This window comes from Gekko japonicus, unplaced genomic scaffold, assembly GCF_001447785.1.
Source record: "Gekko japonicus isolate JY-2015 unplaced genomic scaffold, Gekko_japonicus_V1.1 scaffold2547, whole genome shotgun sequence".
NCBI lineage: Eukaryota > Metazoa > Chordata > Lepidosauria > Squamata > Gekkonidae > Gekko > Gekko japonicus.
The window spans coordinates 148,103-163,545 of NW_015168731.1; the positions used below are offsets into that span (position 1 = coordinate 148,103).

The 15,443-nt window shown below is 49.7% G+C and overlaps 1 protein-coding gene across 1 annotated transcript in view; it reads right to left on the bottom strand.

Moving 5' to 3' along the window:
• TSC2 (tuberous sclerosis 2) overlaps positions 1 to 15,443 on the bottom strand; it is a 91,343-nt gene that overhangs the window by 28,444 nt on the left and 47,456 nt on the right. The window contains exons 26-30 of the mRNA XM_015415599.1: positions 9,146 to 9,310; positions 7,419 to 7,571; positions 3,998 to 4,110; positions 2,238 to 2,453; positions 4 to 219 (exon numbers count right to left, since the gene is read on the bottom strand). Coding sequence (XP_015271085.1) covers positions 4 to 219; positions 2,238 to 2,453; positions 3,998 to 4,110; positions 7,419 to 7,571; positions 9,146 to 9,310 — 863 coding nt within the window. The remainder of the gene's footprint in view (positions 1 to 3; positions 220 to 2,237; positions 2,454 to 3,997; positions 4,111 to 7,418; positions 7,572 to 9,145; positions 9,311 to 15,443) is intronic.

Consider the following 15,443-nt stretch of genomic DNA (forward strand, 5'->3'; position numbering starts at 1 on the left):
CACCTGTGTTGGAGCGCTGCAGGAGGGAGGGCTTGGTGGTCCCGGTGGGCAGGCTGGAGGAGGGGACCGAGAGGGACTTGTAGAGGGCAGTCTCGCGGTGCTCCTTGAAACGCTCGGCCGCCATCAGGGCGTTGGAGAGCTCCTGCAGGGGCATGTTGTCGATGTCAGAAGAGAAGGGGCTGAGCGGGTTCTCCAGGCTCATCAGCCAGCTGGTGTTGCCTGGCGAGGAAAGAAACCACCGCAGAACACCACGGGTCAGTTTCGGCAAGGAACAAAACGCGCGCGAGACAGCTGTTATAAGGGCCGACCGAAGTGACACGAAACATGGTGCCTGCTTTCAAGCTCTTTAGAGCTCTTGGGCTAAATGAAGGTGGTGCACGTGGGCGCCGTGGTGCATGTGTTCCCTCTAAGCTGAGTTAGTGTGAGCTAGCTCACAGTTTTTTTAGCCTCCAGCTCACACATTTTTGTCTCGGCTCCGGCAGGAGGGCTCCGGAGCAAACTAATTTATGCAGCAGCCAAATCGCTCGCTCGCAACCTTAATGCCAGCAGCTCACAAAGTAGACCTTTTGCTCACAAGACTCCACAGCTTAGAGGGACTATTGTGGCCTCTGCCAATACCTTTCCTGGCACCCAACCAGTGATTTTAGAAAAGTGGGCAGAGCCGGGTGGGGTTTCTGCCCAGCAACGCTTCTGATTGGCCCCGGGAGTCTCGATAGGCTGTGCAAGTTTTTAAGGATGTTGCTTTGGCGACAGCCGCCACCACAGCACAAGGATCTCTGCTGCATGGCTGAGGATTACGCTGTGGCAGCCATTTTGCGTATGGCTCCACCTCCTGCAGCAGCCATTTTATGGCAGTCTTGAGGCCCTCCCATGCGTGCATTTAAAGCATGGCCCAGAAATCCCCCCAATGCCCCTCTGGGGCTGCATGCACCACACGGGGGGACTGGGAGTAGGCAGCAAGAGGCCTTCATCTCCCATCAGAGCAGCCCCACGAAGCCTTGAAGGAAACAGAGGACGGCTGATGAACAACAGCCCCTGAGCAGACACTGAGTGGATAGCAGGGCAGCAGGTGCTATAACTGCACAAATTCTGCAAACAGCGGACTTCCCCAGTGGCCAATGAACACAAGAACACCAGAAGAGCCCTGCTGGATCAGACCAGGGAGGGTCCATCTAGTCCAGCATCCTGCCTCACACAGGGGTCGACCAGTTCCTCTGGAGGGCCAACAGCAGGGCAGAGAGGCCGAGGCCTTCTCCTGACGTTGCCTCCTGGCTCTGGGATTCAGAGGTTTACAATCAATGAATGTGGAATTTTCTTATAAGAACTAAGAAGGGCCCATCTAGTCCAGCATCCTGTCTCACACAAGTGGGCAAACCAGTTCCTCTGAAAGGCCAACAGGGCTTAGAGGCCGAGGCCTTCATAAGAACAACAGAAGAGCCCAGCTGGATTAGACCCGTGGTCCATCTAGTCCACCATCCTGCCTCACACAGCAGCCAACCAGTTCCTCCGGAGGGCCAAAAACAGGGCAGAGAGGCCGAGGCCTTCCCCTGATAAGAACACCAGAAGAGCCCTGCTGGATCAGACCAGGGAGGGTCCATCCAGTCCAGCATCCCATCTCACACAGGGGCCAAGCAGTCCCCCTGGAGGGCCAACACCAGGGCAGAGAGGCCGAAGCCTTTCCCTGATAAGAGCATCAGAAGAGCCCTGCTGGATCAGACCAAGGAGGGTCCATCTAGTCCAGCACCCAGTCTCACATAGTGGTCAGCCAGTTCCTTTGGAAGGCCAACAACAGGGCATAGAGGCCGAGGCCTTCCCCTGATCTTGCCTCCTGGCTCTGGGGTTCAGAGGTCTCTGAATGTGGAGGTTCCCTTTAGCCACCATGGGTGGTAGCCACTGATTAGACCTCTCCTCCATGAATCTGTCTAATCCCCTTTTAAAGCTGTCTATGCCTATGGCCATAATTACATCCTCTTCCGTTATATAAAGAGGCTTATCAAGGATGAAAGAAACCACCGGGACCGTGGAAGACCACCAAAAAGGCTCCCCTGGGAATCATGGGACCCCCACGGACAAAAGCCACATGGGATGAGGGCTGCCATGTGTGTGTGGAAGGGTTCAGCCCACTACATGGCAGCGTTACGACCAGGGCAGTGAATCAAGAGTCACGGAACGGCTGATAAAACACCCCCCAAACTGATGCTCCTCCAGAAACATTTCTGGGCGTTTCTGCACCCTACCTGTTGGCCTCCGGACCAGGACTTCCGCCCAGCCCTGGGTCAGCAGAGGGACGTACGCAGCCAGGTTGGCCTTCTCCTTCTGCAGAGGTGCCTGAGTGCCGGGAACGGCCTTTTCTGTCCGAGTGGCAGGAGAACTCTGCACCCCTTGGGGCATCAAGCTGGCGGGGAAATGGGGGGCGGAGCCGTCGAGCGCACCGACCCGCAAAGCGTGGCCACCTGTGCGGCGAGAGAACATCTGTATTAAGCAAGAGAGGCAAGTTCCCAGAGCAAGCAGCGGAGTGGTTCTGAGCGAGAAAGAAAAGGGAGCCCCCGTGTAATTTGCAGTCTCTAAGAAGCATCCCCAAGAGATGTTCTAGGCCGAGGTCCCCAACGTGGCGCCCGTGGGAGCCATGACGCTCACCAACTCCTTTCCTGGCACACACCACATGTTTTTCGGAAGTGGGTGACGCCAAGTGGTTTAGCTGTGCAGAGAATAATAAGGTTGTTTGAGTTGGAAATGCCACCACAGTGTTGGTTTTATTTTCTCTCGCTCCTCTCTCCCAGCGTATTTTTTAAAACTACCCCTTTTATCCCCTGCACTAGGGCTTCCTTAGTGTGTTTGGCTCCTCCTGTATGTGGCCATTTTGTGTATGACTCCACCTCCTGTGGTGGCCATTTTGTGTATGACTCCGTCTCCTGTGGCGGCCATATTGTGTATGACTCTGTCTCGTGGTGGCCATATTGTGTATGACTCCGTCTCCTGTGGTGGCCATATTGTGTATGACTCCATCTCCTGTGGCGGCCATATTGTGTATGACTCCGTCTCGTGGTGGCCATATTGTGTATGACTCCGTCTCCTGTGGTGGCCATATTGTGTATGACTCCATCTCCTGTGGCGGCCATATTGTGTATGACTCCATCTCCTGTGGTGGCCATATTGTGTATGACTCCACCTCCTGTGGTGGCCATATTGTGTATGACTCCGTCTCCTGTGGCGGCCATATTGTGGTTGGCCCCACCTCCTGCAGCAGCCAATTTGAGGTTGCACCCACCACCCTTTGTCAGAATTCAAAGGCTCAAAAAAATGGGGATCCCTGTTCTAGGCAGTTCAGGGGTTTCCACTCTATGATACCTGTGAAATACTGGAAGGTGGAGGGGTGAAAATCAGGGGAAGGGAGACTGCATAATTCTGCATAATTTTGCCCCAATCCCCCACCCTGATTTCAGGATTGACAGAGCATCACCCGCCAGAGGCTAACAAACTTGTGCAAGCCCAAAAATTAATAGGCGTGCGGGGAAGCCCATGGAGTATATTCGTCACCAGATCAAATCACATTTTTAATCGTCCGGTCAAAGACCAGCATAGATAAAACACTACATTGAAAAAAACCCACAAAGTTTAAATTGATGTTAGTAAAAAAAATAACACAAATTGAAATATACATTAATATAAATAGACGGGAATATAAATGGGTGATATTTACACAAACCCCAACTGATATTCGTCACCACCAACTAATAGGTGAGGGGACAGAAGGCTTGCTGCCGTTGCCCCTCTGACTGCTGCCAACAGATGAACAACAGGTCAAGACTGAGGGGCCCATGACTTCCTCACTGGTGCCACCCTGGCACTCAGAGAGACATCAAGATTCCTAGCTCGGTGGAAGGTTCCAGAACCTGGAACTCGGTTCCAGTGACGGCAGCGCTGCAGCCAAGCCCCTAAAATAGAAATCTGGCATATTTTGTGGCCCTGAAGGTCAGCTCTGGGGGCGGCTCCTTACCGGACATCGACCTGACCCTGTTGCGCGGTCCTCGAACCACTTGGGGGCAAGCCTGGGACTCCAGTTTGGCCGGGGCTTCTTTCGTCTGCCTCACTTGTGAGACGGGGTCCGGGCTGGGAACCAAAGCACACGTATCAGAGACTCAGAACAGCGGGGTTAATGGGCCCATCTGCCCTTCTCTGGTTATTAATTGTGCCAAAAAAAAAGTCTTCGCAGACTTGAACATTCTTTTTCCAATATTCAGTTTACTTGAAGCAATTCAAACGCCATCGGCACATAACGAACCATGCATATTATATCTCGTTTCGTGTATCACAGTGTTGAAATACCTATATAATATTAATCCATTTGGCAAAACACTCGAGTCATAACCAGTGTTCCCGCTAAGCTGAGTTAGTGTGAGGTAGCTCACAGTTTTTTAGCCTCCAGCTCACACATTTTTGCCTTAGCTCAGGAAGGATGGCTCCAGAGCAAACTAATGTATGCAGTAGCCAAATCGCTGGCTCACAACTTTAATGCCAGTAGCTCGCAAAGGAGAATTTTTGCTCACAAGACTCCACAGCTTAGAGGGAACATTGGTCATAACTCCTAGTAACACTCATCAAATCTTGAATACCAAGTACGACAGACCCCCTACTGCTTCTTTACCTGTGAGGCAGATTTTCCCGCCAAAACGCTAAATAGCCATTCCCCACTCTGTCTGAGCAGCCCCTCGGTAGCCTGTGGTAATAAACGGTTTATGACTTTCTGAGTGTCCCACCCTGTGGTAGAGAAGATATTTAGCCGTTGCCCAGACCAGAGATTTATTACAGATAAGCAGGAGCCCACTTGTTATTTCCTTTGTAAATGGCACTTGACTCGAAGTAAAATTCAAACAGGAATGATGACCTTATTACCCTGTGTCCCCGAAAATAAGACCTATACCCCAAAAATAAGCCCTAGCAGGATTTCTATGCATTTGTGGTATAAGCCCTAGTGTGTCTTCTTGAGAAAAAATAAATATAAGACAGTGTCTTATTTTCGGGGGAAACACGGTAAACAGCCACGGTTGGGATAGGAGCAGTGTTCCCTCCAAGTTGAGTTAGTGTGAGCCAGCTCGCAGTTTTTTAGCCTCCGGCTCACACATTTTTGTCTTCGCTCAGGAAGGAGCGCTCCAGAGCAAACTAATTTATGCAGCAGCCAATTCCTTGCTCACAACTTTAATGCCAGGAGCTCACAAAGTAGAATTTTTGCTCACAAGACTCCACAGCTTAGAGGGACCATTGGTTAGGAGTAGGCAGGGGGTGAGAAAACTGAGGTAAATTTTGTTGCATTTACACATTATATGCGTTTACACATGATGATATTTTACGGAGGTAAATATTGTTGCATTTACACATTATGATATTCAACAAAGTATTGTCGGAGCTTGGTTTCTTAGAGACCCCATTTTTAACAACAAGAGGTTTGTTTGTCTTGGAGATTTCTTAACAGCGACAATGCATCTTAATAAAGATTCATATAACTGTCTTAGTTTCTTCCTGGACTTATTCTCCCTCCCTGTGGGATTACAGTTTCCCTTTGACTTTAGTCTAACACCGTTTCCTTTTTTCACCCAATCCAGGCGTTCCTTCAGAATTGAACCCACTGTATAGCTGAGAAGGAAATATTCTCCTTTTCCTAAGCAATATTCTGTTTTCTGTTTGGCTAGAACTGGCAGCCTCAGCCTACTGACCAATCCCTCCTGCCAAAACTGACCCTCACTTCTTGACCCAATGAATACTCCATTACTGGATAAGATTCTTGGTTTTACTGGAAGAGCTAAGCTTGATTATCTTTTACGTGATGAGAACCCTAGGATTACATGCCAAGTAGCCAAATTCTGTGCGTTGATACTTAGGCTACAGAAACTGTATCGTAGCCAGGTTTAAGTTAAGCTATTTGCTCTGACTTTGATAGCCACATATGTGTTTTTGGACCTAATTTGGAAGATGTTCTAATTCAGCAACTGTGCATTTGGCACCAGACACATGACTTTCACCTTTTGAGGCCTCACAAACCTCTCTGTCATGTGTCTCTAGATCTTGCTGCTTAACCTTCCTCTTCCTGGTCCAATATTCACTTATGGGTGATCTTATTGAAATATGTATTTAAGTTATGTGTACCTCAATATTGTTTGACTTCTGAAGAAGGCCCCAATAGGGCAGAAACGCGTCAGGTCATGTGTATTGGCCTTGTGTTTAGGCTATACTTTTTTACAAGGCTTTCATTGGGCCCTTATGTATGTTTTTTTACTGTCTTTCTAACAAATACTTGTATTTTTTATATTATAAGTTTTAACTAGGTTTTTAATATTGGCCCTTCGTTAGACTTTCTTCTCACCCTTTCGGTTCTTGATTCTAGTTTTTGGGTCAGATTTTTTCCCCCCTCCCTGTGTCTTACCTACTTAAGTTCCATTAGATCATGTTTTATCCTATAAATGTTGTTTATTGTGTAAACTGTAAAACTGATTATATGTTTGGTCAAATGACCGTAACAATAAAGAACTGAACCGACACAGTGAAATATATGAGGAATTTCAGATTACCCTCATCACATTCGGACTGCACCACTTTTTCCCACTTTTCCTCTACCGTTTTTCGCCCGTGTGGGCGATCTCTGGCTTTTTGTTTTGAACATTCGCTTTAGAGCGCTATAGCAACTATAACAAAACACTCCAGGCATTCCAATGGGGTTGATATAATGCTGTTGCGTTATAGTGTTATAGCGCTATAAAACTAACGTCCCCCCCCCAAAAAAAAAGCCGGAGATCGCCCACGTGAGCGAAAAACGGCGGGAAAAAGCTAATTGGAACTGGGAGAGGAAACTGACGACTACTTGGAAGCGGTTGACAGGTAAAACGCTTCAGCCCCATTTCCTAAACGGGACAGAAGCGTTTATGTGTGAAATTACAAATATATTCCGGTAGGGAACCAGTTCTAAAACGGTTCTGTCTGAAATGACAGACCAGAAACCGTTTGGGAACCGTTCCTCTTCCGGATTACATCGTCTGTCTGAAATTCCTCAATGGTTTTCAGCTTGGCTGATACTTAGACTAAAGTACTTATTTGGAATTTTTCCTCAGATTTGATGGTACAGAGTAAGGGCAAGGAGCTGGGTCCCTTCACATCACAAGCGAACTTGTCCGTTTCCCTCAGACAGACACGCTAACTCTGCTTGTCTGGCTTCTGACACAACAGAGACGAAGCAAGATGAAAAACACCCTTTTTCTCAGCTGCTCTTACAGCTCTCCTCAGCAGGCGCTGACCCATCAGAGAGAAGTGGGGGGGTGCACTGCCAATCAAACTGTGCTTTACAGTGAGGCATTATCCTTTGATCTCCCAGCTCTGTGAACTTGTATTATCAAAAGCATAAAAGGAAGGGGGGGGAGGCCCGGGCTTACCGTGACTCCGTGCTGCTCTGCAGCTCCCCAGAGTCCAGGCCCAGGAGCGACCTGGTCCCCGTCCCGACGCTCGTGGTGATCGTCACGAGCTTGTTACCCACCAGCCACGTCTTGGTCCTCCCTCCGGCCAGCAGGAACTCCCCCACTGGAGACCTAAAAACACAGACAGAAGGAAGGGTCGGCCCAAAGAGTGGGGGGAGCTAACCTTTTGGGCACAGCCGTGAAGCCAGCCAGGAAGCCCACAGACAGAGGCAGGAAGCCAACCCCCGCCCCGTCTGTCCCTAACATCACAGGTGCACTGCCTCTGTGCAAAGAGGTTCCACTTAACTACCCCAGCTAATGACTGTCACGTCCCCAGACTTTCCACTTTTCTCTCTTTCACAGCCCCTAAGCTAGCAGTCAATGCATCTTGGGGTGGAGGACCCCGGAACTGGATTTCACATTGTACAAAGTATTTCTATCGCCAGTTCTTTTTTCTTTTTTTTTTTACAGTCAATGCAATTGCTGACCCTGAAGTTGTGAGTCTCTTTCTAATTTGGTGTAGTGGTTAAGAGTGTGGACTCTAACCAGGGAGAACCGGGTTTGATTCCCCACTCCTCCACATGCAGCCGCTGGCGTGACCTTGGGTCAGTCACAAGTTCTCTCAGAGCTGCTCTCTCAAGGGCACTTCTCAAAAGAGCTATCTCAGCCCCACCTACCCCACAGGGTGTCTGTTGTGGAAAGGGGACTCCGAGTGAAGCGCGGGGTATAAATCCAGTCTCTTCTCTCTTCTTCCTCAGAGATCATAGCCACATAGATTTCTCTCACGTCTCACTCCTTTTTTAGCAGCCTCAATTGCTTTCACCGGGCTGGAGCAGGTAGATCTTGCCTTGATCCAACCCAGACAGCTCTTAGTAAAGGTAAAGGTTCCCTTGCTCGAAAGCCAGTCGAGTCCGACTCTAGGGTTGCAGTGCTCATCTCCGTTTCAAAGCCGAAGAGCCAGTGCTGTCCGAAGACGTTTCCATGGTCATGTGGTCGGCATGACTAAACACCAAGGCACATGGAATGCTGTTACCTTCCCACTGAAGTGGTACCTATTTATCTACTTGCAATTTCTTGCTTTCGAACTGCTAGGTTGGCAGGAGCTGGAACTAGAAACGGGAGCTCTTACACTTGAGTAAAAAGGGGGCTGGATCCTACACAGGCATTCTGCTAATAACCATGCCTTCCTCCGGCACAAGGAGACGCAAAAGGGAACTCACACCAGAGGAAGGCACCGTTGCTAATGGTATGGATCCAACTGAAGGGGTATCTCAGGAGGGAGGAAAGAGGCCAAGCTTTGCGAACCGAGTTGGGGACTCAGGATCAAAAAAAAATTTAATGTTTAAAATCAGAATTTTAAAAAAATGTTAGGGTGACTTTAAGCTGGAAGGAGATTTTTGTCCAACAGAAAGGAAAGAAGAAAAGAAGAGGGGATTTATACCTGAAGGAGTCTCAGAGCGGCTTACAATCTCCTTTCCCTTTCCGTCCCCACAACAGACACCCTGTGAGGTGGGTGGGGCTGAGAGAGCTCTTGTGAGGACTGCTCCTGAGAGAGAACAACTCTGAGAGAACTTGTGACTGACCCAAGGTCACCCAGCTGGCTGTATGTGGAGGAGTGGGGAATCAAACCCAGTTCTCCCAGATTAGAGTCCACGCTCTTAACCACGACACCAAACTGGAAAGAAAATGGGGTGGGGGGAGCTAACCTTTTGGGCACAGCCGTGAAGTTCGAGAAGACGTATCGGGCCATCATATCGAGGCAGGTCTCTGTGAGCTCCAGATGGAGGTTTTTCAGGCTGTCGTCTGCCTGGGCCATCGAGTTCTCGTCCGCAGAGCCCAGGCTGGAGCTGGTGATGGAGGTCTGGATCCGGCTGCAAAGACGGGCAGGAGCTCGGTCAGGGCCAGGTCATGGCGACAGAGGACCCAAAAGTCCGTCGGTCACCCAGTCCAGTCTAAGGCATGCAGCAGGCTAGAGGTGGGCGGGTGGGGTGGGGGGAGGACTGGCGGTTTCCTTGGCCATCAAACCCTGGTATTCCAGTTCGCCTGACTCCGCGAGGGACATACCCCAAAGCTGGCCCACGGGGTTTCCCGGAAAGAGGGGCAGGGGCGCAACGGCCAGCGAGCCCGGAAGCATAGCAGGGAGCGAGACAGTAGCAGCTACCGACCGGCCGTCTTGTCCGTCTAGACTGGTGGTTCTCCAGCTGCGGGTGGGGAGTCCAGTGCTCCCTCTAAGCTGAGTTAGTGTGAGCTAACTCACCATTTTTTAGCCTCCAGCTCACACATCTTTGTCTCAGCTCAGGAAGGAGGGATCCAGAGCAAACTGATTTATGCAGTCGCCAAATCGCTCGCTCACAGCTTTAATGCCAGTAGCTCAGAAAGTAGAATTCTTGCCCACAAGACTCCACGGCTTAGAGGGAGCATTGGTGGGGACCCCAAAGCGGCTGGTGTGCCTCTCACGGGGTAGGGTGAGTCAGCAGCAGGGGCTCCACCAACCATCTCTGCGTTCGCCTTTTTGGAATGTCCAGAAAATTAGCGGAACACAGACTGGCGTCCAGCAACACTATACATGTAAGCATTTATAAACAATAAAAGTTAGAGTTAATAAACTTGGTTCCGTGTTCACGGACGCCAGACTCCTAACATTTTGAGCAGGGGAGGAGGGGGAAAGCAACACGGCGTTACTTTGTGAGCAGTGTTCCCTCCAAGCTGAGTTAGTGTGGCTCACAGTTTTTTCGCCTCCGGCTCGCACATTTTCTGTCTCCGCTCGGGAAGAATGGCTCCAGATGTTCCCTCCTAGCTGAGTAAGTGTGAGCTAGCTCAGAGGTTTTTAGCCTACGGCTCACACATTTTTGTCTCCGCTCAGGAGGGATGGCTCCAGAGCAAACTAATTTATGTAGGAGCCAAATCGCTCGCTCACAACTTTAATGACAGTAACTCACAAAGTAGAATTTGTGCTCACCGCTTAGAGGGAGCATTGCGTCCAGAGCAAACTGATTTCTGCAGCGGCCAAATGGCTCGCTCACACACTTAATGCTAGGAGCTCATAGCTCATAGAGTAGAATTTTTGCTCACAAGACTCCGCAGCTTAGAGGGAGCATTGGACTGGAGCAGTGCTCCCTCTAAGCTTAGTGTAAGCTGGCTCACAGTTTCTTAACCTCCGGCTCGCACATTTTCTGCCTTTGCTCAGGAAGGATGGCTCCAGAGCAAACTGATTCATGCAGCAGGCAAATCGCTGGCTCACAACTTTAATGCCGGTCGCTCACAAAGTAGGATTTTTTGCTCACAAGACTCCACAGCTTAGAGGGAACATTGGACAGGAGCACCGGACTGGACTTAGAGTGAGCTGGCTCACAGTTTTTTAGCCTCCCGATCACACATTTCTGTCTCAGCTCGGGAAGGACGGCTCTGGAGCAAACTAATTGATACAGCAGCCAGTGTTCCCTCTAAGCTGAGTTAGTGTGAGCTAGCTCACAGTTTTTTTGCCTCCGGCTCACACATTTCTGTCTTAGCTCAGGAAGGAGGGCTCCAGAGCAAACTAATGTATGCAGTAGCCAAATCCTCACTCACAACTTTAATGCCAGTAGCTCACAAAGTAAAATCTTTGCTCACAGGACTCCACAGCTTAGAGGGAACATTGATGTCAGCAGCCAAATGGCTGGCTCACAACTTTAATGCCGGTCGCTCACAAAGTAGGATTTTTGCTCACAAGACTCCACAGCTTAGAGGGAGCACTGCTCGGGCGTAGGTCCTGAAAAGGGACAGCACGTTTAGAAGGGAGCCCTGCTTTGTGAAGGTTGAGAACCACCAGCCTAGAGGCACCCCACTACGCGCCCCATTCCAAAACACGGGCAAGGAGGGAGTGGGGGGGGGGAAGCCAGCATCTGGGGACCCCACCCTTGACCCCATCCCCCAAGGGGCCCAAGAAGAAGCGCGACTGCCAAACAGGATTCTTAGAGTTTTGTTCTACCAAAGCAAACCCCTTTGGCTACGAAATGTAAAGGCAAAGGTTTCCCTTGCTCGAAAGCCAGTCGAATCAGACTCTAGGGATGTGGTGCTCATCTCGGTTTCCAAGCCGAAGAGCCAGCGCTGTCCGGAGACTTCTCCGTGGTCGTGTGGCCGGCATGACTAGACGCCGAGGCGCACGGAACGCTGTTCCCTTCCCACCGAAGTGGTATTTATCTACTTGCAGTTTCTTGCTTTCGAACTGCTAGGTTGGCAGGAGGTGGGGCCAGAGACGGGAGCTCGCTCCATCCCGTGGCACTCGGGTCTTGAACTGCTGAAGTACCGACCTTCCGGTCTGCAGCTCAGCAGTAAGCAACGGCAAAAAACAGTGTCTACTATAGAATATAATATGGAGCCACCAGACAAGGAACCTCCTCCTTGCGAGAAGCTGAACAAACGAGGGAAAACACTCGCCTCGGTGGCTTAGCGAGCAAAGAAAATCCATTCTTGCAGAGACCCGCGCTTCCCTTCGCAGGGAAGATATTACAGGGCCTTTCCGGTCCCTTCCGAACTAGGTGTTCCGAACAGCCAAAAATACGTTTTCAGAGGCACTGAAGGGCCAACGTGGGCACCGTTTTTCTGAAAGCTGACAAAGACACACCACGAAACATGGCCTGCGGATACAGGACCAGCCTAGGGAATGTCTCCCTGCTCCTGGCGCTCCCACTCTTCAAGGCAGAGGATTTTCCCTTTCCTTGGTGGCTTCGTCAACCTGGCTGCAGTGACGCTAACCGGGGCTTAAAGACCCCCCTTCCACAAACCACAGCCTGAAATCCTGGCTCAACAGGGATCCCTGCCTGACAACCACCCTCTGCCTAGCCCAAGACTACCTTCCACTTACAAACCCAGGGTTCTTTTTGTAGAAAAAGCCCAGCAGGAACTCATTAGCATAATAGGCCACACCCAGCAGCAGGAACTCATTAGCATATTAGGCCACACCCCTGTTTGCAACACTCATTAGCCTATTAGGTCGCACCCCCACGTTACCAGAAGTGTGGTCATCCAGCCACACCCACCTTTTGCTTCTTATTCTGTTTACCTTGTTTGTTGTCAAAACCCAGGGCCTTTTTTGGAGCAGGAACTCCTTTGCATGTTAGGCCACACACCCCTAATGTAGCCAATCCTAATGAGTTTCTGCTGCTGGGTGTGGCCTGTTATGCTAATGAGTTCCTGCTGGGCGTGGCCAACTTGGGAGCCAGCCGGAACTCCGTTCCTGCGCGTTCCTGCCCAAAAATAGCCCTGCAAGCAACGGTTGTAGGGAGTGTGTGTAATGTCTGTGCTAGATGTAACACAGGAGGGTTTGTAGGCCTCTCTCCTTGTTCACGCGATGCTCACACAACATCATGAACTGTAAAAAATAATGCACCGGGGGAGGGGGAAGTCCAGCATAATGATCAGAGGCTACCAAGAGGTTTCTGACTCCACGCGGTCAAGGGGAAGGGCCGTGGCTCAGTGGCAGAGTCCCCCCGCTTGGAACGCAGAAGGTCCCCAGTTCAATTCCCGGCAGTATCTACGCTTAATTAAACCCCTTAATTTGTGGCAGTAACGCTTTGGAGTCTGCGTCTCCGAAGTGACAGTCGCGTACCCACTGGGATGATTAGAACCCATAGGGAAAAAGGCCTCCTGCTTAAGGATTCTGTGGGAAAGACCTTCAGGAGCCACTGCTGGTCGAAATGGACAATTCTAGGTGAGGTGGACCGACTGTCTGAGTCCGCACAAAGAAGAAGAAGAGATTGGATTTATACCCCGCCCTTCACTACCCAAGGGAGTGGTTTACAGTCCCTTTTCCCTTCCCCTTCCCACAACAGGCACTCTTTCGAGAACTGCTCTTGAAGAAGAAGAAGAAGAAGAAGAAGAGATTGGATTTATGCCCCGCCCTTCACTACCCAAAGGTGTCTCAGAGCGGCTTACAAACTCCTTCCCCTCCCCCTCCCCACCACAGACACCCTGTGAGGTAGGTGGGGCTGAGAGAGCTCTTGACAGAAACTGCTCTTTTTCAAGGACAGCTGTGCCAGAGCAGGTCATCCAGCCAGGTGCAAGTGGAGGGGTGGGGAATCAAGCCCGGTTCTCACAGATTAGAGTCCGCGCACTTAACCACTACACCAAACTGGCTCTTGAGAACAGCTCTGAGATCACTTTTGACTGACCCAAAGTCACACCAGCAGCTGCACGTGGAGGCGTGGGGAATCAAACCCAGTTCTCCCAGATCAGAGTCCACGCTTCTAACCACTAAACCAAACTGGCTCTCACCAAATGAGGCAGCTTCTATGCCGTTCCGCAGCCAAACAGCCTGGGGACACTCAAATCACACGGTGCTAGCCAGTTTTGCCTCAAAGCTTCGCTTTTTCGATTAACCAGGGTTTGCTTGAAAAGCAAATATGTGTCATCGAATCAACACTGTACCTCTGGCAGCTGCACACAATCCGGTACCTCTGCCCAAGGTTTCCGATTCGAGGTCCCTAAGAAGGAAGGGGGCATACCGTCCCGCCGATCCTCCCGGGAATTTGTGGAGGACGGGGGTAACAAATAGATATATAAGTTATCTAAGGCCAGTTTGGCCAGGGATCCTGGAGGTTTTTTGTCATCTTCTGGGCGTAGAACATCGGTCACTGTGGATGTGAAGGGGGAGGCATTTGTGAATTTCCTGAATTGTGCAGGGGGTTGGACTAGATGACCCTGGAGGTCCCTTCCAACTCTATGATTCTCTATCATGGTGGAAGAGATGATTAGCCACAGTTGGAAAAAAGGGCTGCCCTGGAACAGACGGCTATCTCATAAACCCCCGGCAGAAAACAAGGAAAACTCCCCAGAGACAAAAAATCAATTTCCACCAATGCAAGAAATTACAGTCTAACTGAAATACAGAATCATCATTATGTAAACACTAATATTCTAAATAATTATGATAATTCAACAGGAGAATACAAACATATTTAACAATATGAAAAGCAAACCCTATAGAGTTTAAAGCCGACACAGACAAGATAAGTTTTAAGGGGGCAAGATAAAGGTGACAAAAAAGCCATTTCAGTCTACTTACATTGTCCACGTCAGCTTCAAACTCTATGGGGTTTGCGTTTCATATTGTTAAATATGTTTGTATTCCCTACTATACCACCACCCCAGGAAGAACTTGGAATTACATCAGAAACGCCATCGCCACTGGATATGTACGCTGAGAATACCAGCTCGAGTCGTGGGGATACCATCTTGGATCTAGGACACTAGTAACTGGATAGAGCACTTTAGTCTTAGTTTTGATGTTTTATTATATTTTTATATGTTTTTACTTATGGCTAGACTAATGATCTGGCCTCTGTTAGCCGCCCTGAGCCCACTGGGGAGGGCGGGATATAAGTGTGAAAAATAAATAAATAAATAAATAAATAAATAAATAAAATATTCACTTGTTGAATTGTCGTAATTATTCAGAATATTAACGTTCACATGTGATAGTGATGATTCTGTATTTCAGTTAGACTGTAATGTCTCGCATTCGTGGAATTTGATTTTTTGTGTGTGTGTGTCTGGGGAGTTTTTCTTATTTTCTGCTGGTAGTTTCCTCTTTGTTCCTGTCTGCTTAACTACTTTTGTTCAGTCGCACAGTCGAGTCCGACTCTTCGTGACCCCATGCACCGCATCATGCCAGGCCCTCCTGTCTTCCGTAGGCTTCCCATGTCCCCCGCCCCAGAGGAGTCCCCCGGTAAGTAGTTTTTTCGACTTGGCAACCCTAGTTTTCCGCCATCCTCCGGAGTTTGCTCAGTTTCACATTCACTGCATCGATAACACTGTCTAATCATCTCATCCTCTGCTGTCCCCTTCTACGTCGACCTTCAATCATCCCCACCATCGGGGTCTTCTCCAGTGAGGGCTCCCTTCTCATTGGGTGGCCAAAGTATTGGAGCTTCGGTATCTGGCCTTCCAGGGAACAGTTAACTACTACTATCTCTTAAACCCTCAGCAATGCCACTGAGCCACAGATTTGGGGGGGGGGGAGATCTG